At 43.0% G+C, this 22,332-nt stretch overlaps 1 protein-coding gene across 4 annotated transcripts in view; it reads right to left on the reverse strand.

Annotated features, from left to right (window-relative positions):
• Positions 1 to 606: 606 nt before the first annotated feature.
• INTS10 (integrator complex subunit 10) overlaps positions 607 to 22,332 on the reverse strand; it is a 40,349-nt gene continuing 18,623 nt past the window's right edge. For 3 of the 4 annotated variants that reach the window (XM_058525332.1, XM_058525335.1, XM_058525334.1), the window contains 9 exons: positions 18,813 to 18,966; positions 17,540 to 17,622; positions 16,700 to 16,852; positions 13,557 to 13,665; positions 8,873 to 8,952; positions 7,542 to 7,704; positions 6,258 to 6,351; positions 2,941 to 3,018; positions 607 to 850 (listed from right to left, as the gene is read on the reverse strand). In XM_058525332.1, coding sequence (XP_058381315.1) covers positions 694 to 850; positions 2,941 to 3,018; positions 6,258 to 6,351; positions 7,542 to 7,704; positions 8,873 to 8,952; positions 13,557 to 13,665; positions 16,700 to 16,852; positions 17,540 to 17,622; positions 18,813 to 18,966 — 1,071 coding nt within the window. In that variant the 3' untranslated portion in view covers positions 607 to 693. The remainder of the gene's footprint in view (positions 851 to 2,940; positions 3,019 to 6,257; positions 6,352 to 7,541; positions 7,705 to 8,872; positions 8,953 to 13,556; positions 13,666 to 16,699; positions 16,853 to 17,539; positions 17,623 to 18,812; positions 18,967 to 22,332) is intronic. The other variant, XM_058525333.1, reaches the window with a different exon arrangement.

The raw sequence follows: 22,332 nt of genomic DNA on the forward strand, positions 1-22,332 counted from the left end.
GAGGGACGCGCCCTTATCTCTGCTTTTCCGACGACGAGCTTGAGGCACAGAGAAATGAACTTGTCCCCGGCACGCGGCAGGTGAAGAGCAGGCAGAGCCAGGGCGGAAGCCCACCGTCTGGCTGGCAGGCCCGGGCACACACCGCCGGTAGCTGCGGCTGGGCAGCGGAGCAGGGAGGAGGCCCCTGCCTTCCATTCTCTTTCCTGGGCTGTTCCGCAGACCCCACCCCCGGCTCCCTCAGCAAAAGAGGTTGCTCAAGTTCATTCTGGCATCAAGGTTTTTGGTTAAAACTTGAGAATGAAAAGGTCTACTATTATGTTGATATGTCATATCTACCAAAGCCTAACCGTGGAAAGGAAAATCTTGAGGTCATGGAAGGAATAATGTCTTTTTAAGTAAAGTGCACCCTTGTTCAGAAACTCATGAGAGTTAAAATAAGCTAAAAAAAACCCCCTCCAATTTAGGATAATTTTTATTTACAAAACAGGTCGATTCTTTTGTTTTACAAAAATGACAAAAAATGACAAAAATAGGAACAGCTTCTCAGACTCTTCGGAACTACTTTGAGGCAACTAAGGAATTAGAACTCAGATGGTTTTCTTCTTCTTAAGAGTTGTAACAGCAACACTTATCAGTGCTTTACGTCTTCCCCCAGCACTACACGGCTAAGAGTCGTCTCTGGGAGGCCTCCAGTCAGGCCAGAGTCTGAAGGAGCAGGATCTTCTCGTTGACGCAGAACCTGTGCAGCACGACCAGCAGGTTCTCCCCGCAGCGGGACACCTGGCGCTCCATGGCCAGGCGGAAGTCCTCCTTCACGCCCTTGGTGATGCCCCGAGTGACCGTGTGGTGCCTGAGGGCAGCGACAGGGAACAGAGGGACACCACGGTTAGCACGGCATCACCGGTCAGGGGCTCTGGGGGAGGAGTAAAGCCTGCCTCAAATCTAAGTGTCAGTAAGGAAAACATGAAAGAAAGAAAAGCCCTAAGCAAACAAGCCCTTTTGCCCATTCCTTCTCCGAGACTGACAACTAGAGAGACCTCTTTCTCCCTCGGTTAGTAACATGCCGCCTTCTTCGCCTTGGAGCCCTGCAGCTGACGCTATGCACCCCAATGCTGACTGTACACAGTGCAGCCACTGGGGCCGACTGGGACCAGGCCACACTGGCCTTACAGATGCGGCAGCAGCAGGAGGAGGGAAACCACAATGAGCCTGTAGCCAAACTGGGCTTAGCCTGTGCCCCTCGGGCCGGCATGCCGTGACAGGCTGAGGGAGGCTCGGGGCTGTGCACAGCGCCCCATTACAAAGCGCGTCTCTGCCCGCAACGCCACAGCAGGACAGGCAGCTCCCCTGTCCGAGAAGCAGCAGGATGAGCTGGGGGTTCTGAGAGGAGTCTGGCACAGGGGCGGAGAGAGACGCAGCCTCACTGAGGAGCAGCCAGTGGCCTGCAGAGTCCTAGCAAAGACCAGATCCGGTCCTCGTGCCCAGGAGCCCGGCGCAGTTGTGGAAGGGTCGGGAGGGCACAAACAAGGTCTCTAACTAAACCCCAAAAGGCGTGCTCTAGAGAAGGAAATCCCAGAAAACTGAGGACACCAAAATGAAGAAAGGAAAAGAAAAATCTAGCAAAATTCAATGGGTTCAGTTAAGAGGAAAGGAGTTCTAACTACTAGTACAGTAATTTGGTAGATTAGAGAAACAGAAGCCACCTCCATTCCCCACCCCCACTGCCTAAGTGCCCTCAGGCTGAGTGACAGGGATTTAAGATGAGATCTTTCTGTACTGGCCAAAACAGAACTGTTGAAACCACTCTAAAATGTTTCTGTGTTTTAAAACTTGTGTTATCAGATAAAATAAGTAAAGCAGAAGTCGTAAAGTTGCAGTACAACAGAAGAAACCCCCAGGCTTTGTTAGACTAGTAGAGATATTCCAGGACACCCCAGTGCCCAGGCACATTTTAAGGAACTACGCAGTGAAGCAGCAGCGCCACGCAGAAAACACACTGTTCTCTGTGGACAGATCTAGTCAAGCCCACTGGTTACCTCAGTCATAAGGACACAGTGTCAGCGAGGCCAAGGCTGTCAGTCCCACTGGGAACAGACACAGACCTTCCTACGCTGCCCCGAGATGCTGCCCTTCTGGGTCCCAGACTGCAACCCCAAAGGGGAGCTGACCCTCTGACCAACCGCAAGTCACTGGTATTTGCAGACAGTAAGCTCAAGGGCACTGACAGTTCAAACTCAACTCTCCCCTTAATACCAGAAAAATATAATAAAATGCACCTGTCCTGCTGATCCTGCTCAATGGTACTGTTTCCATTCATAAAGAGCAGCACAACTCAATCACATCTCTATCAGAGCCTCTACCCTCTGTAAGTTCCGATGAAGAAGAGAATTAGTTAGCTTTTGTGGTCCAAGAACAGGATAAATCAGCTAATAAAAGTGACATTCCACCCTACTACATATTTCAATTCAGAAGGGTGAGATCTGAAAAGACAGGATCCGGGCAAGAAAATCCTGTGCTAACACGTGTCTAGACCAAACCTCAGCACTGGTCACTGATAGGAAAGTCCAAGAACAAAAAGTTACTTAACATAAGCCTCAGCATCCTTAAATATTTATGACTGAATGCCTTATGTTTTATCAAAAGAGAATCACAGCTTAGTGCCTAACCTAATGTGCACTTAATCTAACACAGTTTTATATAAGTTTCATTTTTTCCCAGATCCATAATGATTTTTAAATCGAACACAAAAACACTGGCAACTTATGGAAAAAAATAAGAAATGTTACAATAGTACAACCAGATGGTTTGCCAAGGAATGCAGAACAAATTAAAAAAATAAATAAAGCATGAGAAAGAGCACTGAGAACAAAGAGCTGAAAACCATGGGCAGTAAACATGTGACAAACAGCACACTATGAGCAGGTGTTTTCCACTTGGTACCTGTCAGCAGTCTGTATGCTGGGCTGAAGCACAGGTAAGAATTCCTGCGGCAGTAACCCCATGGGAGGGCTAGAAGGCCTTTAAGAAACAGCAAACAGCAGCATTCAAACACCCACACCGACTCCCCCTGCACTGCAAAAACAACACTCCAGAGAAAATGCACGAGACGGGAAGCAGACCACATAGAGCCCTTGAACCTCCACAAGCCCCTGGCCGCAGCCGCGCTTGCAGGAGGACGGGAGAAGCTAGCGAGCACCCGCTCGCGGGGCGCGTCCAGAGGCAGCGTGGTTCCTAGTCCCCAAGCTCAGCCCAATTGAGATTTGGTATAAAAAGCAACCACTGGGGAAGAGGACGATGAGATGCAACTGATGGCCGTGGGGAGAGGGCTTAACAATTGAGAAGCCACATTTCCAAATCCAGCCTCCTTCACTCTCCACCCTTATGCCCATGCCAACCCAGAAATACACCTGTAACTTTGCAACCATCTTTGACAGGACTGAAGCCCCAAACTGAAGAGGCCCTTCCGAGAGGACTAGAGGGGCTGGTAACGTCTTTGATAAAGAAAGGTTGAGTTTGAATTTCAAAAAGTATGAGAAAAGGAACAGATGGGGGAAAAAAGACTATGGGACCCACAGCTTTGCAGAATTCTGTAACAACAAAGATTTAGTACGTTAGCTGGGTGATCACCTCCCAGAACATTATCACCCACTCTATACAGAGCATACATGCACAGGGCACTGTTGTCCATTTTCATCCAGTCTAATGCAACTAAGCTACTGCAAATATCAACATAAAAATACTTCTCTATTTTAAATACATAAGAGCAACATGTTTATGTAACAAATAAAGAGCTTATCCCTCCTGCTGGTAGGGCCCCAGCACCCTCAGTGTTGGTACTGTACCTGCTCATACCCGAGACACCGCAACTAGGACGGACCCATAACCTTACCCACAACATCTCTGCCACTCAGCAGGAGGAGACACCCAGAAGGTCTGCAGTGGCTGCAGAGAATTTATTTGGAACCCAAAGGGAAAAGGAACACAGTTTTACTCAAGATTCTAACCATACCTCAATTAGCAAGAACTCTTGGACTTACGCAGCTTGCTTCTCCCGCTGTAGTTTAGGCATAAGTAATTGAAACGCAGGTTTCAAATGACTTTGAGACTCACACAGTGAAGACTAGGTAAATTCCTAGAAGGTCAGCTCACTAGGTAACAGTCCCTATTCCTGCTTCCAAACTGACGGGACAGCAGGTTTCCTTAGAGGCTTAATGGTCCTCTACAGGGAGTTAGAAGAAATTAAGGGTTATATTGACCCAGGTGGGGAGCGTGGAATTATTCCTCAAAAGGCTAGAAATGCATTGCCTATCTCTGCCTCTACAGTGATGTCATCTGGGTGTTCCACACCCCCTTGCTTTCATTCCTTGTCCTAGGGGTTGTCTCCATGTATCCATGTCACTGCTCCAGCTCAACAAAAACCGGCTAAAGAAGGTTCAGTACAATGAGGTTTGAGATTCAGCTGTTGATTTTTTGACATTCCACTCTCTCACATTTCCACAAATGGTTAAGCATTATCTGAGTAAAGTGAATATCACTGTAGGTTTAATCCTAAATAAACAGAGTTGATTCTACTAAGGCTGTCTCTATATCATGATAATTTGTATGGTGAGTGTTAATGGAAATTAACTAAAAAGCTATCAAAGCTATGTTTGTATATCCAGCCTCAAAACCTAGAAAAGAAATCACAACACAAAAGGGGTTACCTAGGCTCTCATATCAAAAAGTAATGTTTATTCTCAAATACTGTTAAGAATATTTTGAACCATGCAATTACTTTTCCCACAGTTTTTATTCACAGTCTTAGGGAAGTAAATGGAGATGGGAAGATGAGCATGTTCAGTCCACCTTGCCTCAGCAACCCGATGTATAAAGGTCTTGTGTTTTCTTTCTTTCTTTTTTTTTTTTTTTTGTGAGGAAGATCAGCCCTGAGCTAACATCTGCCAATCCTCCTCTTTTTTTGCTGAGGAAGACTGGCCCTGTGCTAACATCCGTGCCCATCTTCCTCCACTTTATATGGGACGCCGCCACAGCACGGCTTGCCAAGCAGTGCGTCGGTGCGCGCCTGGGATCTGAACCAGCGGACCCCAGGCCGCTGCAGTGGAGCGCGCACACTCAACCGCTTGCACCACCAGGCCGGCCCCAGGTCTTGTGTTTTCTTGAGTATTTGTTCTTTTATGGTAAATATTTAGAATATTTAATAACATTTACAAGATGAAGGATAAGAACCCCACTTAATCTCCCATTCTTTAGAATGGATTCCACAAGACCCAATTCTTGATAGGACATAAAGTAATGTTTGCTATGCACCAAATTACTCAGGTTATAGAAATCCAGAATGAACATCTCCTACTTCCCTCTCTCTACATTTCTAAGACTCTACATAAAGATAGAACAAGATGTGGATTTTTGCTTTCAACAACTGAACACTTGTTCATTTCATAATTGAGGGAAAAAGGAAAATGTTTTCAGCCTTACCAACAGTTTCTTCTCACTCAGCGCTCAGTCTCTTGCGTGACTAACACTGACTTACAGACACGCTGAATATGCAGGATGCAGAGGAGGAAATATGGAAATAAAACTACATGCGGCATTTACAGCACAAAGGATATATCATCCAAACTACAGTGAGTACTGAAGGATAGAAGCAAGATCTATGAGCTATTTAAAAATCATAAATGGTCACTAACTTCATCTGGGTGTGAGAGGGCATGTCTGAGACTTGACAACCCACCAACATTTCCTGCGGCAGGTGTGTTCTTCTTGGAGGCACTAGATGTGGCTACTTTTCTTTGTGCTATGTAAGCAATGAGGACTGCTGAGGAGGGCTTCCATTAAACACTGAAATCCAGGTACAGTCTATAAAGTCTCCAGTTTTTCCTAATGAAGTCTCCTAATCCAGTACAACTTTAATTATGTGTGGCTTTTCTTAATTAAAAGCACTCTACGTCTAATCAGAAATTGATAGAATCAGTCATAAATTTTGGAAAGGAAAAGATACCGTGAACGAGACTTCGTCTAGTGAAAAAGTTTCAAAAGTGACAGAAATGCCCCAATTTAAACAATATTTTAAGAGATACAGTTAAGGAAATGCCAAGTGTTTCAAAAGGTACCCAGAACCAAATCTACTTTTAAAAGCAGAGACCAGGTTTGGATTCCTTTCTATTAAATTTCTGAAAGGCAGAGAAATTTACAAATATTTCCTACCAGCACACAAAGGCGAGCACGCGGCGTGGAAGGGTGAACTACAGCATGCTTACTTGATCAGCATCCCTTGATTGGGCAGTAATTCCAGATGAATTTTCCCACCTTCCTGAGTTCTTAAGTAGGCGAATTCCTCCAGCATGTCAATATCTGCAGGCCAGATTCAGGTCAACTGCACGTGAAAACAAGGAGCCCGCCCTCTTGGAGGAGGAGACAGGCTTGCAGCAATTGGGCAAGTTGCCCATGGCCAGCCCACCAACAACTGTAGGGTCAGTACTGGAACCCAGGTCCATCTGACTCTAAAACTGATGATTCTTGTACCAGCCAAAGTGCCTCACAAAGATAAGCATGTTTTTCATATAGATGATAATTAGACAGATTCTACACACTCATAAGAACAAAATCTTTTGTTTTCTTTCTTTCTTTTTTTTTGCTGAGGAAGATTCGCCCTGAGCTAACATCTGCGCTAATCTTCCTCTATTTTGTATGTGGGTCGCCACCACAGCATTGCCACCGACGAGTGGTGTGGGTGCACGCCTGGGATCTGAACCCGCGAACCCGGGCCAGCAAAGCAGAGCCCACCAAACTCAACCACTACGCCACCAGGCCGTCCCTTTTGTTTTCTTAATAAGAAACGAAAGAGGCAGTGGGGGTGTGGTATCCCCCAAAAAGGCTAAGAACTATTGCTCTAGGCATGTGGACAAGGATATTAGATTCCTTGCAACTCAAAATAATGTACCAAGACAAGCAAAGAAGTATAAATACCCAACTGATGCATAACCTTCTATTCCAAGGTGGTCTCTCCTTAATAAACGGTATGAAATATGACACTCCTCATAGCTGAAGGCAACTGCTGGGTTGGGCAGCATCTTTGCTGAGCACTCAGCAGCAGCTATGATGGGTAGGGCATGGTCCGCTAACAACTGATCCCAGGGGACAGCCAACACCCAGGAGAGGCCACAGGAAGCCCTCTTCTGATAGATGAAAGTCAATGAACCATTATATTCTATGGCCAAACCAGCCACTTGGAGCCTGTTAGGAACCTGTAGGCTATTACTTCAGGCATCTTGCATACCTTCCTAGAAGTCGCTGGAAGTGGAAAATGGAACAGGGTTGGTGATATTCCCGATTTCCTGCATTACCTCTTTGAAGCCTTTTATGACTTTCACAAGACCAACTGCCACAGTCCCATTTTTAATCACCATTCTTTTTTTACCCCCCAAAATAGCAAAAACCACTATTTCTACCCTGAATGGTTCATTCTTTTTTGTACCATGCGTTTGTTCTAAAAAAAAAAAAAAAAATCAGAATTTCTTATGCTTAAACAAGAAAAAGGATACTTGTAACATAATTGAAAAAATTCTCATATTGGAAATTTCCTTGCTGGCAAATCTTATTGACGGCTTTCAGGAAAAGATTCTCTCCCCGTGGCCACTCTTGCTGAAGCAATACGATCACATGCCCCAGGGCCATGTCGTCCCTGCTGTCGGTGAAAGCTCTGAGCTGTAAGACAAGGATTTATGCAGACACACAAGGAGCGGAAATCATGGAATAATCTAAAATACACCAAATATCACTTTCTAAAAAAATGCTGTTCATGAAAATGTGGGACAAAGTTCACCAGAGTGAGAAGGGAACAAAGCAGCAAACAAGCCTGCCTTGCAAACATCACAACTGCCTACAGAGGAGGGGAGTCCTTGGCTCCCCCACACTGGGACCAGGGTCGCTGGCAGTATGTTCACATGAGCATCTTGATGGGAGCTGGACATGCAGGCTGGGCCCGAGGCTATGAACTTGGGAATAACGGCAAGAGAAAGTGGAGTGGTTCTGTGTGACAGAGAGAGGAATTTGGGGACTTCTTTTAAGGAGACAGTTAGGGGAGGAGGGTGGGTAAGAAGCCATTGAAGGGAGAGGGGTTTCAGAACATGGGGCTGGGAGAAGAAAGTGCGCAGGCAGGAAGGAAACAGGAGAGTGAACTGGAGAAAAAGCCAAAGGACTTTCTGTTTTAAATGAGCAGCTAGGCGTAAAAGCACACTCCAAACTGTTTCTGTTGCCCCAAGTGCTCCTGATGATGAGTTATGTGTGGGAATTACCGCCCTGAAGTGGAGACCCGCCATTGCTGCGCTCCCGTTCACAAACCTTCATGAGACAACAGAGCCTGTCGACTCTAAGGCTCCCCTCCACCTGCAGCCCAGGGCCTGGGGCCTTCTTTCAATAGTTCACAAACTCCCCCAGCTCTGCTGGGCCTCTGCTGGGGTTCATCCTAATGCCTGAAACGCTTTCCCCCACCCTATCTTCATGGTGATAAACTCACCACCCCTCTATGAACCCAACAGCATTTGAATTCCCTTCTTTGGTAGCTAATATATTCTGACTTGTATATTAATTCATAAAATATTTACTGAACACGACCGTAGGCAAGGTTATTTGCGTATCTGTCCCACTAGCGTTTGCAGACTTCTCGAGGATGGGGATGGTTTCCTACCCCTCTCTGCCCAGTGCAGTGGAGACTAGCAACATTCATGAATTCCTAGGCCACGTGCCTTCCCCACTGCACCACTGAAGGACTAAACTAACATCCCTTCTCAAGGCTCTCGAGTCAAGCCATTCCAGATCATCAGAACAATATTCTAAATTAAATTTCTTTCACACTAATCAACTTGACGCTTACCTTAAAACAAGCTAACATCAAATGCAGGCAGTACGGCATGATGGCCTTGCTGGTACAAGGCAGAAGCTTCAGATCCGAACCTAAAACAAAAGTCCACAATATGCTTGTTATTATCAAAGAAAACAGCTTTGAAAAGTAAATGTTTAAGATGCTTTACTTAAAAAAAAGATAAGCAACAGTCACATGATTTCAAACATAAACCACAATTATATTTGGTGATGGTGAAATTGTTTTTGTTTTTTTTAATTTTTATTTATTTATTTTTTCCCCCAAAGCCCCAGTAGATAGTTGCATGTCATAGCTGCACATCCTTCCAGTTGCTGTATGTGGGACGCGGCCTCAGTACGGCCGGAGAAGCGGTGCAGCGGTGCGTGCCCGGGATCCGAACCCGGGCCGCCAGCAGCAGAGCGCGCGCACTCAACCGCCAAGCCACGGGGCCAGCCCTGAAATTGGTTTTTGAATGGTCTCTCGATTTCATTATCAACCTTTCCTAAAGTTGCTTAAATACTTTTTATTATAAAACATTTCAAATAGATAGAAAATTATCTAGAGAATATTACAAACACCAGTGTGCTTACCACTCAGCTTTATGAAATGTTAACATTTTGCTTTAATTTTTAAAGATTTTAATATAAAGTATCACAAATTCAGTTGAAGCCTCTTGTGTACCTTTTCCAATCCCATTCTCTTCCACCCTCCCCAGAGGTAACCATTGTTCTGAATGTGATGTTTTTCATTCCTATGCATATTACCTACTTTTAACACAGAAATTTGTATTCATAAACAGAGGAATGCCTACTACATAAATGGTGTCATATGCTATGTATCCTTCTGTGAATTGCTTTTTTGATACTAATACCTGTAGCTCTAGTTTATTGATTTTCAATGTTATATAGTATTCTGTTGTTTATATATACCACAATTGATTTATCCATTCTTTTATGGTAGACACTGTGATTTTCAATTTTTCACAATTACAATGCCGAAATAAACAATCTTTTTTTTTTTTTCCTGCTAAGGCAGATTCGTCCTGAGCTAACATCTATTGCCAATTTTCCTCTATTTTGTATGTGAGCTGCCCTCACAGCATGGCTGCTGATGAGTGGTGTAAGTCTGTGCCAGGGAACCGAACCTGGGCCGCCAAAGCAGAGCGTGCGGAAGTTAACCACCAGGCCGTCGGGGCTGGCCGTAAACATTCTTATATCTATTTTCCTGTGCACTTGTGGAAAAACTTTAGGCAATGATTTTTCAAACCAAGACCTTAATCCTTTCCTTTATGATGTGTGCTCTTTACATCCTAAATCCTTCTCCACCCTGAGGGCAAAGAGCAAAAAATGAATACACTTTTTACATGGGGGTTCTGTACACACATACTTACACATGTTTATACATCTACAACAAAAGGTTGATGAAATAAAATTTACTCTTTTTACTGGAGATGCACTCATCTTAATAGTATTAGTATAGTCTATCTCATTAAAAAGAAAATTTCTGGTTGAAATTCACTTCCCAGTGGGGGAGGACCCAGGTTTGAAAATCACTGATCTAAGGAGTATAACTAGAAGAGGCGTATCACCAGGTAATGAGATGTTCAACCTGGTACTGCTAGATTGGTGTCCAAAGCTACTGTATGATCTGCACACCGTCCAGAAGCACACGGGCAGCACGTGTCCCCACACGCTGACAGTCAGCACTGCTGCTCTTCAGCCTCTGCACTGTGATGTCTATGACATGGTAGCTTATGGTTTTAATCTAAATTTCCCATTACTAATAGGTTGAGAATCTTTTCAAATAGTTTCTGTCCATTGAGATTTTTGCTTCCGCTTCTTGTTCATAATTTTTGTCTGTTTTTCTATGAGGGGTTGGTTATTTGTTTCTTACTGGTTTGAAGCAACACTTTCAAAATTCTGGATAGTACATGTTTTTGATTATATGTGCTGGACAACTTTCTTGTAGTCTATGGCCTATCTTTTCACTTGGATCATAGTATCTTTTGTTGGTATTTTAATTTTAATGTGATCAAATTTACTAATCTTTTCCTTTATGTTTTGTGCTCTTTGTAGCCCAAATCCTTCTCTAACTAGAAGGCACAAAGATTTTCTTAAGTTTAAAAGTTTTAGTTTTCATGTTTAAGTCTTAAAATTTGAAAGATCTTTGTATATATGAAGGAGGGATCTCATTTTTGCTGTTGTTTTTCCATTTGGATCATCCATTGTCCCAGTACCACTTACAGGATAAATTCACTCTTCCCCCATTGAATTGAAATGCCACCTGTTTCTCTATTCTGTTCTACTGGTCAATCCTTATGCCAATACTATGCTTTCTTAATTAGTGTAGCTTTAAAGTAAGTCTTCATGTCAACTAGGTCAAGTCTTACCCACCAGATCTGTTTCTGTTCCACAGAGATACTTAAGTTTTGAAGGAGTCTGGGCCGTATTTTTTTTTTGTTAAACCTTTTGTTATGGAAAATTTCGAACATATACAAAGTAAACTGAATAGTATAAGGAACTCTCCTGTACCTCAAAGAGCTTCAGTAATTATCAAAACTGTCATGCTCTCATCTTCTAGAATCCTTTTAGTGTCCTAAGAAATCTACCTGCTTCCAGTTGCAAAGATATTTTCTTCTAAAAAGTGTTATTTTAGCTTTTTTATTTAGTCTCTGCTCTATCTCAAATTAATTTTTGTGAATAATGTGAGGTAGGGGTTGAGGATCCTTTTTCTTTCTATATGAAAATCCCTTTGTTCCAGCACCATTTGTTGAAAAGGCTTTCCGTTCTCCATTAAATTACTTCGGTGCCTTCATTGAAAATCATTTGCCCATAACTGTGTGGGTCTATTTCTGAATTTTCCATTCTTATACCAATAACATCTGGATAACTGTAGCTTTATGTTAAGTCTTCCCATCAGGTAAGGTAAGCTGTCTAATTTTGTTCATCTTTTTCAAAACTATTTTGGCTATTCTAGATTCTATCTCTATATACATTTTAGAATCAGCTTGTCAATTCTACTGGAAAAAAAGTCTGCTGGGATTTTGACTGGGATTGCACTGAATCTAGAGAAACATTTGGGGAGTACTGGTACCCTAACAATACTGAGTCTCCTGATCTACAAACGTGATTTTCCACATCTTTCATTAAATTCACCCCTACGTACTTTATGTTTTTTGATGTTACTCTATTTGGAGACTCCTTAGGCTTTTCTGTGTAGCCAAACATGTAGCTGTGAATCAAGGCAGCATTTCTCAACCTTGGTTTCTTGTTCTTGCCTATTGTGTTGGCCAGAATCTCCAGCATGTTGAAGTGGTGCAAGCCGACATCCCTGTATGTTGCTCACCTTGGGGGAGGCACTGAGTGTTTCATAGTTAAGTATGACGAAGTTTTCTCCTATTTCTAGTTTACTAAGTTTTGTTTAAATCATGAATGACAAACACAGACATGACTGAATTCTGTCTGCATCTATGGAGACAATCACATGACTTTTCCCCTTTAACCTGTTAATGTGGTGAATTACAGTGATTGATTTCCCACGTTAACCCTCCTCTGCCTTCCTGGTGTACTTGGTCACGTGTATCACCCTCCTTACGTATTGCCATATTCGATTTACTAACATTTTGTTAAGGATTTTGGCGTCTGTTCATGACGGATACTGGCCTTTAATGTTCTTTTCTCGTAATGCTCTTGCTTGGTTTTGCTCTCAGGGTTGTGTCGGCCTTACAAATTGAATTGGGAAGTGTTCCCTGTTTCTCTATTTTCTCGAGTATGCGTGGGACTGGTGTTAATTCTTCTAAATGCTCGATAGGATTCACCAGTGCAGCCATTTGGACCTGGAGTTTTCTTTGTGGGAAGGTTTCTGATAACAAATTTAATGTCTTTGACAGATATAAGAACATTCAGATTTTCTCTTTCATTTTGTGTCGGTTTTGGTAAGTTGCGTTTTTCAAGGAATTTTTCCATTTCATCTAAATCGTTGAATTTATTGGCATAAAGTTATTCTAACTTATCCTCTTAACGTCCTTTTGATTTCAGTAGGATCTGTAGTGACAGTCCTTTCATTCCTGATATTGGTAATTTGTGTTCACTTCTGCTCGATCAATCTTACTAGGGGTTTATCAATTTTTTTCGAAAAGCAACTTTTGGCTTTATTAATTTTCTCTATTTCATTTTCTATTTCATGATTTCTGCTCTTATCATTATTACTTCCTGTCCTCTACTTTCTTTGAGTTTAATTTACTTATCTTTTTCTAATTTTTAAGGTGGAAACGTAAATCAGTGACAGTGAGTCTTTCTTCCTTTCTTATATGAGCATTACAACGCAATTTACATAGTTTTCAAGCAATGTGTGACTTGGGGTGGAGGCTCAAAATAGCCCAAGAGGGAGATGCTAAGAGCTACTTCTTAACTAGTCATCTATGAGTTTTCCTAGAATTTGTAAAGATAGAAAAAGGAGTTCACTGACATTCTTCACAGAGATAAACTTAGGAAGTGAAGAGAGCTGTGGAAGAAAGACGTTTATAGCTGCTCATGAAATCAGAGCCAAGGAATAGCTTGGCAAGAGATTCTCTTTTTATACAACTTGTCAAGCCCTGCAGATCACACACTATTATCTTACCAGAAATTGTAAAAATTTCCCAGCTTTGGGTCCGAAAGCTATTTTTACAAAATAAAAATAAAACTTGTCACAGTACCTTTTCTAAACTTGGGCTTTATTTTTGAGGGTTCTTCCTGTGACTTGCCTCCATCTTGAATGGGGAGTACCATGTAGCACATCAAATCAAGGACTTTCTCACATGTCATCTATAGAAGATAAGAACAAAAGGGACTAATATAAAGTTTTCTGACTGAACCAAATCCACATAACACTGATGCGTGCGCAGCCCACAACTGGGCGACCTGTGCTCCGCACACCTGTACTCAGAGGTGGGCAGCGCTTGCGTGGTCAGCGCTGGCTGCTCAACAGTGCAGGAAGAAAATATAACCAAGGGTAAATCTAAGTACTAGGCCTTTGAGGGAACAATGACTCATTTCTTGTTAAAAAATAAGAAAACAAAACTTAAAAATTAATCAAGTATTAAGTAAACTACCAAGGTGTGTCACAGCCCAGCCGTATCCAAAAGAAGCATGTCCTTGTCTCAAAGACATTTACTAACTCACTGAAGAGAAACATTAACAGAAGGGGACATACAGTAGAGGACCGAGCGGTGTAACAGAGCATAATCTACAATGAAGCAGAAATACACGCAGGCTAAACCAGCAGGAACGGTTTCAGGTAGGAAGGTTATGCTGATGTAAGCCTTAAAGAGGAGAAGGATTTGGAGTATGCAAAAGAGAAAAAAGGCTTTCAAAGGAGGAGAGAGAGATGTGAGGGAGGGTTGCTTATTGGTTTAGGTGATTTACTTGGTGAGGGAGTAGGTTTTGGAAATACAGACACAGACTGGACAGATGCAGTGCTGGGGACGAAGGGAGGCCTCGAGTGCCACACTCAGCAGGCTGGCCTCGATCCACACAGAGGAAGGCATCACTGCTCACCTTCTGTCCACCTATTCAAATTCTAGTAGTAATAATCTGATTCCATTTAGGAGCATCTTCTACGTGTCAGGCTCAACCCTCTTATTAAGAGGAAGCGGAGTCTTAAACCCATGCTTCCCAACCTTTTTCATGTCTTGGCACATCCAGAAAAGAATATTTGTCAGGCTGCTCAGAGCTGGCAGCAAACAACCTGGGGGCTCTGGCTGCCCCAAGTCAAAGCTAACTGCCCCAAGGGCTGAGGGGGTCGGTATCTGGGCACATATAGAACCCCTCCATGGCCACAGGCTGTAAAGCTCTAGCTTTGAGATCGGCAGCTTGGTAGTTAAGAACTTGAAGTCTGGAGTGAGCCGGTCTTGAGAGGTAACCTGCCTCGGGTCACAGAGCTGGTTAAGTGGCGGGGCCACTTGTTGCAGGATGGCTAAATGCCACCATCCTGCAACGCCCACCTCCAGCCGACCTTTTCTGTAAGTCTTTCCTTGACTACAGGGACCCTGGTGAAAATGCCCTTCCCTGAATGCCTACTGTGCACATGTCTGAAGCACACTACTTTATACTGGATTTTTAACTCTTATATAGATCCTTGCACTTCTCTCTCTAACTCAGATTATATGCCCTTGAATGTAGGGGTCCCACCTTGCACACACTCTGCTTGTCTTCCTCCCCTACACATAGTTCACCTCTGGGCACAGAGAAAGTCCATACTTCAGTCAAGTGCAACGATGACAGCACTATTTTAGACAGCAGTGACCATCATTCATGGGGTGGGAAAAAGATTACAGGCAGAAACCTCAGTTACAAGCCATGGGTTAGGGTGGTGGCCATGGAAATACAAGGCAGTACACCAAAGATACTAGAATTGCACTGGAAGAACCAAAAGGATTAGCTAGAGTAAGAGTCGACCAGGATTCGACAGGGCCCAAGAACTAAGGAAATGCACATCCAGACATGTTGAGTCTGAGCTGAAGACACGCAGTTAGAGACCCAGCAATCAGGTAAGTTAGAAACCACAGACGTAGGCCTAACAGTGATCAGCTAAGACGAGGTAACTGAAGCCCTCAAAAAGGAGTTGGCGCTTCATCAAATCTACCAGCTTATTTTATAGTCCCCATTACAATGCAGAACAGTAGCGCACTGTACAGCTGTCTAATTCTACACGATATATGTGTATCTGTGGGTAAATATGGGGTTTCTTTTAAGTTCTCAGAAGGAATTAATCGAAACTTAGAATTACGTAACTGATAGTTACATAAATGATGGTACAAAAGCATTTTCAATTTTTAATGCACATACTTTACAGACTAATTGTTTCTTTCTAAAAATCATCATGGCAAATTATATACCATATTATAAAGTTCAAGTTAAAAAACTTACTTTAGGGTTTTTAATCACAAAGTAATCAACTTACACATAGAGAGATGAGAAGTAATCAGAGTTTGCGTGTTAAAGTTGTGGCCTTGGGGGCCGGGCCCGTGGCGCAGTAGTTAAGTGCAAGCGCTCCGCTGCTGGAGGCCCGGGTTCGGATCCCAGGCGCACAGTGATGCACCACTCGTCAAGCCATGCTGGGGCAGCGTCCCATATAAAGTGGAGGAAGATGGGCACAGATGTTAGCCCAGGGCCAGTCTTCCTCAGCAAAAAGAGGAGGATTGGCATAGATGTTAGCTCAGGGCTGATTTTCCTCACAAAAAAAAAAAAAAGTTGTGGCCTTGATTTATCTGGTACCTACATATATAAAGAATGTGCTTATCATTTCAATTGAATTCAAGCATCTACTGAGTATCAATGCTGGGCAAACCCCTGTGGCAGGTGCTGTGAGAGATTCACAGTGAACGAACACAGTCCCCAACCCGCAGGAGGAGGGCTCATAATCAGCAAGGAAACAGACCCGTTTATACATCTGCTCCTGCAACACTCCTAGGAGGGGTCATCACCATGTAAAAAGAGAATCTGAGGTTCAGATAAGCCAATGTCAATCCTCCATTTCTCACTTGGTAAAGGCCTCTTCTGTCCAAGTACAACAGGACTGATCCCACCCTAAAGGGATTCCAGGCAAGAAAGTAAAAAAAAAAAAATCATCCTCCAACAAAGTGGAATAATGAACAGGAAATGTGAAAAGTAATAAAGTCTAATTTCAGGTAAGCTATAGCAAAGAGAAAATTAAGTAAAACAAAATCAAGATTTTTCACCAGCAGGAAGATCAAATTTCAAATAAACATGCACTGAATTAAAAAGCCACTCCAGGAAGAAGAGAAAGCCCCAGGGTAGCTGAGGGCACCTGAGGGCCCCGTGCACGGTGCATACTCACTCTGTACTCCCCCAGGGCAAAGTGGCAAGTCGCCAGCTGGATGAGTGCCCTCTGATGCTCCAAGGTTCCCTGTCCCGTGATCTGTGGCTGAGGAAGCGATCCTTGCAGAGCTGCTAAGTGATGCAGGCTGGCTATTGCCTTTTTATATTGACCCTTAGAAAGACAAAACAGTAAGGAGGGAAAAAACACAGCCATTAAAAAAAAAATCTTGAGTTAATTAATCAACTAGCAAGCAAACAGAAATAAGGTAGCTCTGCTCGATCATCTGAGGAGGAAAGCGGAGACTTAGCAACAGTCTTTCTAGTCTAATTCTTAAGACGAAATAAAATTACACAAGCCCTGTGATAAGTACTTTTGGATACACCATTTCTTTATAAATATTTTACTCCTAACACCATTTCTCACTCCTGAAGGATGGAAGCAGCAACCTGTCCATTTCAACAACAAAGGCTGGAAGCTCTTCATCTCGTTAGTGAATGATCTACTCTCTCCATTCTAGACCTGAGCGGCTCAAGAACAGTCGAGCAAGGCAGAAAGACTCCACCAGAGTAGAGAGGAGGGGTGAGAAACACTCACCTTTTACTGAAAAGTAAAAATCTTACTTTTACAGAGGAGTGTGACTGGACACACCAAAAGTAACACAGAAGATGTGGCCTTGTCATTTTGGAGTTATTTTGAGATGAAAGTGGACGATAAACCCTCTGCCACTGAAGGCAGAACATCCGTCTTCAGAGCATAGACTGGTCCACAGAGGGAACATACACAACTTGCATGCTGAAGACAGCTCACAAGAACATCATCCTGGACAGACACAGGAACTTACAACATGCATTACTCTACCTGATAGATGATCATATCGGTGAGGAAGACTCTTAACCAAAGCCAAGTATCCGTCTTCCATGCCAAACAAATTCTTGTAAATTCTAAGCAAGAATTCAAAAGAAAATTTACCAAAAATATGTAACATGGAAGCAGAAAACAAGACTTAACAAATCCAGCAAGAGAGAATAGCAATCAGAGAGGCAAATTACCAAAAAATGGATGGTAACTTTAGACCCTGATTTCTAAAACAATGGTCCAGAATCTCACTCAGACAGTGAAGTTACAACGCGCTACTTACCAGTAATTCACAAGCACTATTTTTATTAGGCACCAACATTTACTAAACACATGCCATGTGCCAAGAGGTGTTCAAAATGCTTCACCTATTACCTCATTTATCTTTTAAAGTACTCTGCTTTCCGCAGAAAAGGGTCTTGTCTTATTCTCACCTACTTAAAATAATAAATATATGATATTAAAAGTTTTAATCAATTTTTAAAAAGTCAATTTATAACTAAAGGAAAATACCCTCCAGAACTCACACACATGTTCACAATTTTGGATGTGACAAGGAGAAACCGAATGACGCTGTGTTTACTTAGAAAACACGACATGACACATCTGAGCAAGGGCTCTGTGTAGGCAGAGACAGAAGCAGACAGGGGACGAGTGTTCACTGGCTAAAAGGAAGGTAACAGGCCTGATTCCAAAGTAGAGTAAAGATGCACTGGTTAGCAAAGTGCTAGTGATCTCTAAGTAACGCTGAAATACTCAACAGTATAAATATTGCACAGAAAATAACACCCTCCAGCTTTATGTCTATACTCAGAAGAAAACAGGCTCTCTGTAGCATTTGGATTTTGAGTTTTTCAGGCAATGGAGTTAATGCAGATAAAAACAGCGTTATCTTTTGTATTCTCAGTTACGTGTGCCTTAAGGAAGACACAGAGCAGTAGGACAGACTAAAAGCACAAAACAAACAGACCTAGCAAGAAAAACAAGGCCAGCAATACAAATATTTAAAAGAAAGACCCCAAACTTTCCCTCACACTGCACCCCAACCCTGATTAGAATACATACCCAGAGCAGGAACTAAGAGGTAAATGGCTATTTGAATATTAATAACTGATTAGCGATCCTGCACAAAAAAAGAGTCCTATACAACGTGTGAACTACTGTCATCAATCTAATTAGCCATAAGTGACCTGACGTTTCAAGTAGAATGATTTTTTTAGCATAATTATTTTATATAAAAAATTAAACAGCACTAATATGACAAGCATATTCTTACCCTTGTCAAGGAATTCTAGGGAATAGAGCAACTCCCAGCTCTCTCTGGCCAATTTAAAGCTTTCTAACACTTCAATGGAGTTAGCAAGTTCTGCTTTATTGACGACAATGTGACGATTCCTTCCTTTTGCCGAACAGTCTTCGTCATCTGAACTCTGCATAGAAAATGTGAAGAACATGACGAAAGTTATGTGTAGTCATATACTGGAACATTATTAAATTTATTGCTACCAATTCTGGTTATTATATAGATTTTATATCAAAGGATACTATCATGAGTATAATAAATTTTTTTAAATTTAACAATTTAGCTTTAAAAATTAACATAAATTTTTCATTTTTTCACTCTCACACCTTCAATTTTTACTTTTAAAATTAAGTTTATGTGGCAAACAAAATACAGCAATACATTAAAAAGATCACACACCATGACCTAGTAGGATTTATACCAGGGATACAGGGATGGTTCAGCATCCGCAAATCAATCAATATGATAGACTACATTAACAAAACGAGGAATAAAAACCACATGATCATCTCAATAGATGCAGAGAAGGCATCTGACAAGATACAACGCCCACTTATGATAAAAACTCTCAACAAAATGGGTATAGAAGGAAAGTACCTTAACATAATAAAGGCCATATATGACAAACCCACAGCCAACATCATACTCAACGGAGAAAAACTGAAAGCCATCCCTCTGAAAACAGGAACAAGACAAGGGTGCACACTCTTGCCATCCTTATTCAACACAGTACTGGAGGTTCTGGCCAGAGCAGGTAGGCAAGAAAAAGGAATAAAAGGAATACAAATAGGCAACGAAGAAGTGAAACTCTCGCTGTTTGCACACGACATGATCTTATATATAGAAAACCCTAAAGAATCCATTGGAAAACTATTAGAAATAATCGACAACTACAGCAAAGTTGCAGGTTACAAAATTAACTTACAGAAATCAGTTGCATTTCTATATACCAACAACAAACTAACAGAAAGAGAACTCAAGAAGACAATCTCATTTACAATTGCAATAAAAAGAACAACATATCTAGGGGCCGGCCCGTGGCTTAGCGGTTAAGTGTGCGCTCTCTGCTGCTGGAGGCCCAGGTTCGGATCCCGGGTGCACACCAACGCACTGCTTATCCGGCCACGCTGAGGCCGCATCCCACATACAGCAACTAGAAGGATGTGCAGCTATGACATACAACTATCTACTGGGGCTTTGGGGGGAAAAAATAAATAAATAAAAATTATAAAAAAAAAAAAAAAGAACAACATATCTAGGAATAAATTTAACCAAGGAACTGAAAGATCTATACAATGAAAACTATAAGACATTATTGAGTGAAATCAATGATGACATAAAGAAATGGAAAAATATTTCATGCACTTGGATTGGAAGAATAAATATAGTTAAAATGTCCATACTACCTAAAGCAATCTACAGATTCAATGCAATCCCAATCAGAATCCCAAGGACATTCTTCACGGAAACAGAACAAAGAATACTAAAATTCATATGGGGCAACAAAAGACCCTGAATAGCTAAAGCAATCCTGAGAAAAAAGAACAAAGCTGGAGGCATCACAATCTCTGACTTCAAAATATATTAAAAAGCTATAATAATCAAAACAGCATGGTACTGATACAAAAACAGACACAGAGATCAATGGAACAGAATTGAAAGCCCAGAAATAAAACCTTACATCTACGGGCAGCTAATCTTTGACAAAGGAGCTAAGAACATACAACGGAGAAAGAAAAGTCTCTTCAATAAACGATGTTGGGAAAACCGGACAGCCATCTGCAAAAGAATGAAAGTAGACCCTTACCTTACACCATACACAAAAATTAACTCAAAATGGATCAAAAACCTGAAGGTGAGACCTGCAAGTATAAAACTCCTGGAGGAAAATATAGGTAGTACACTACTCGTCATCAGACATAAAGGGATCTTTTCGGGAGGGGAGAAGTCAAGATGGCGGCGTAGGCAGAGCCTGAACTCACCTCCTCCCGCGGACACAGCCAATTTACAACTACTCGTGGAAAAATTACCCGAGACAGAACTGAAAACTGGATAAGAGGAACTCCTGCAACAAACGACAATCCTAATTGAGGTGGAAGAGGCAGAAATTCCCTTCTGGAGAGGAAAAACGCTGCCTTCACAAGCCGCAGCACCTCACGGCCGCCGGGGAGCAGCACAAAGGTACGCAGCCCTCCCTGGAGGAGTGGGGCCCCGAGCCAGGGAGCGCCCCTGCTGTGGGCATTCTGTCGACCCAGCACAATCGAGACAAGTGGCATAATATCTGACTTTGCCTGCCACTTTTCTGGGAGTACCCCCAGAAAAGCTGGTTCACAAAGAAATTAAAACCGGCTCTTAAAGGGCCGACACGCAAACTCACCCGTTTCAGAAAGCAACCTAAAATCACCAGAAAGAAAGGTGCACAGTGCTTTGGTGAAAAGAGACTCACCTAATAGGCCCTGAGTACATCTCGGTGAGAGGTGAGACCTCTCCAGGGACTGGGACATTGGCGGCGGCCATTGTTGTGGCCTGGTGTGTGCGTGCTGACACAGACATCATTGGAGGTCTCCCTGAGGCCTGCTAGCCCAGGGTCTGCCCCACCCACTAGAGCACCGATTTAATGGAGCTCAGCCAGGGCAGGCAAGCCACCCTAGAGACTGGCCCCACCCAACAAGCCCTCAGGCAACTTGTGGGCCTGCACAGATTGGTGACTGGATTCTCTGCAGCCTGGCAACTGAGCCGACTTCAGTGGGGCAGGGCATGCCCAAGGAGCGCGTGGAGAGTGTGGGGCGGTGGTGGAGTGTGTGGGGCTCCCGCCGTGGAGAGACTGGGCCTGCTTCGGGAGGTTGGGGCGCACACACGGGGCAGGACTGTGTTGGCTGTGTGTGTGGACCTGTGGGCGGCAGGGCTTGTCAGTTGCAGAAGACTTGTGCTTCTCAAAGACCCACATAGGGGGTTTGCCCCACCTTCCAAAGCCTGAAACAATTGGGTGCTCCTGTGCCTAAGGCCAGCCCCACCCAGCTGCAATCCTCAGAGAGCTGACAAGAGACCTAAAAGCTGGAGGCTTATAGCAATTGTAAGGCCCTGAGCCTAACAACCCACCAGCTGGGGGCCTACTCACTTAAGAGAAATACTGCAACACAAATGTGGTATTAGAACTTGCAGCCAACTGTGCTGGGGATCCCCACACCTGATAAAGAGACTGAAGGGACCACAACAACTACAAGCAGCTGAGCATTACAACAGCTGGCCAGGAGCATAACTTGGCCTCCCTGGGCACGTATAGGGAGAGCAAACAGGCCACAACCGAAGGACACACGTAGCCCACATAGGGGTCACCCCTGGAACACTGAGAACTGAGGGAAGCACACTGCAGGCCTCCTAAGACATCACTTACATAAGGTCACCTATCCAAGAGCATGAAACGTACCTAACCTACCTAATACGTAGACACAAGCACAGGGAAAGAGGCAAAATGAAGAGGCAAAGGAATACA

Source organism: Diceros bicornis, chromosome 29 (assembly GCF_020826845.1).
Source record: "Diceros bicornis minor isolate mBicDic1 chromosome 29, mDicBic1.mat.cur, whole genome shotgun sequence".
NCBI lineage: Eukaryota > Metazoa > Chordata > Mammalia > Perissodactyla > Rhinocerotidae > Diceros > Diceros bicornis.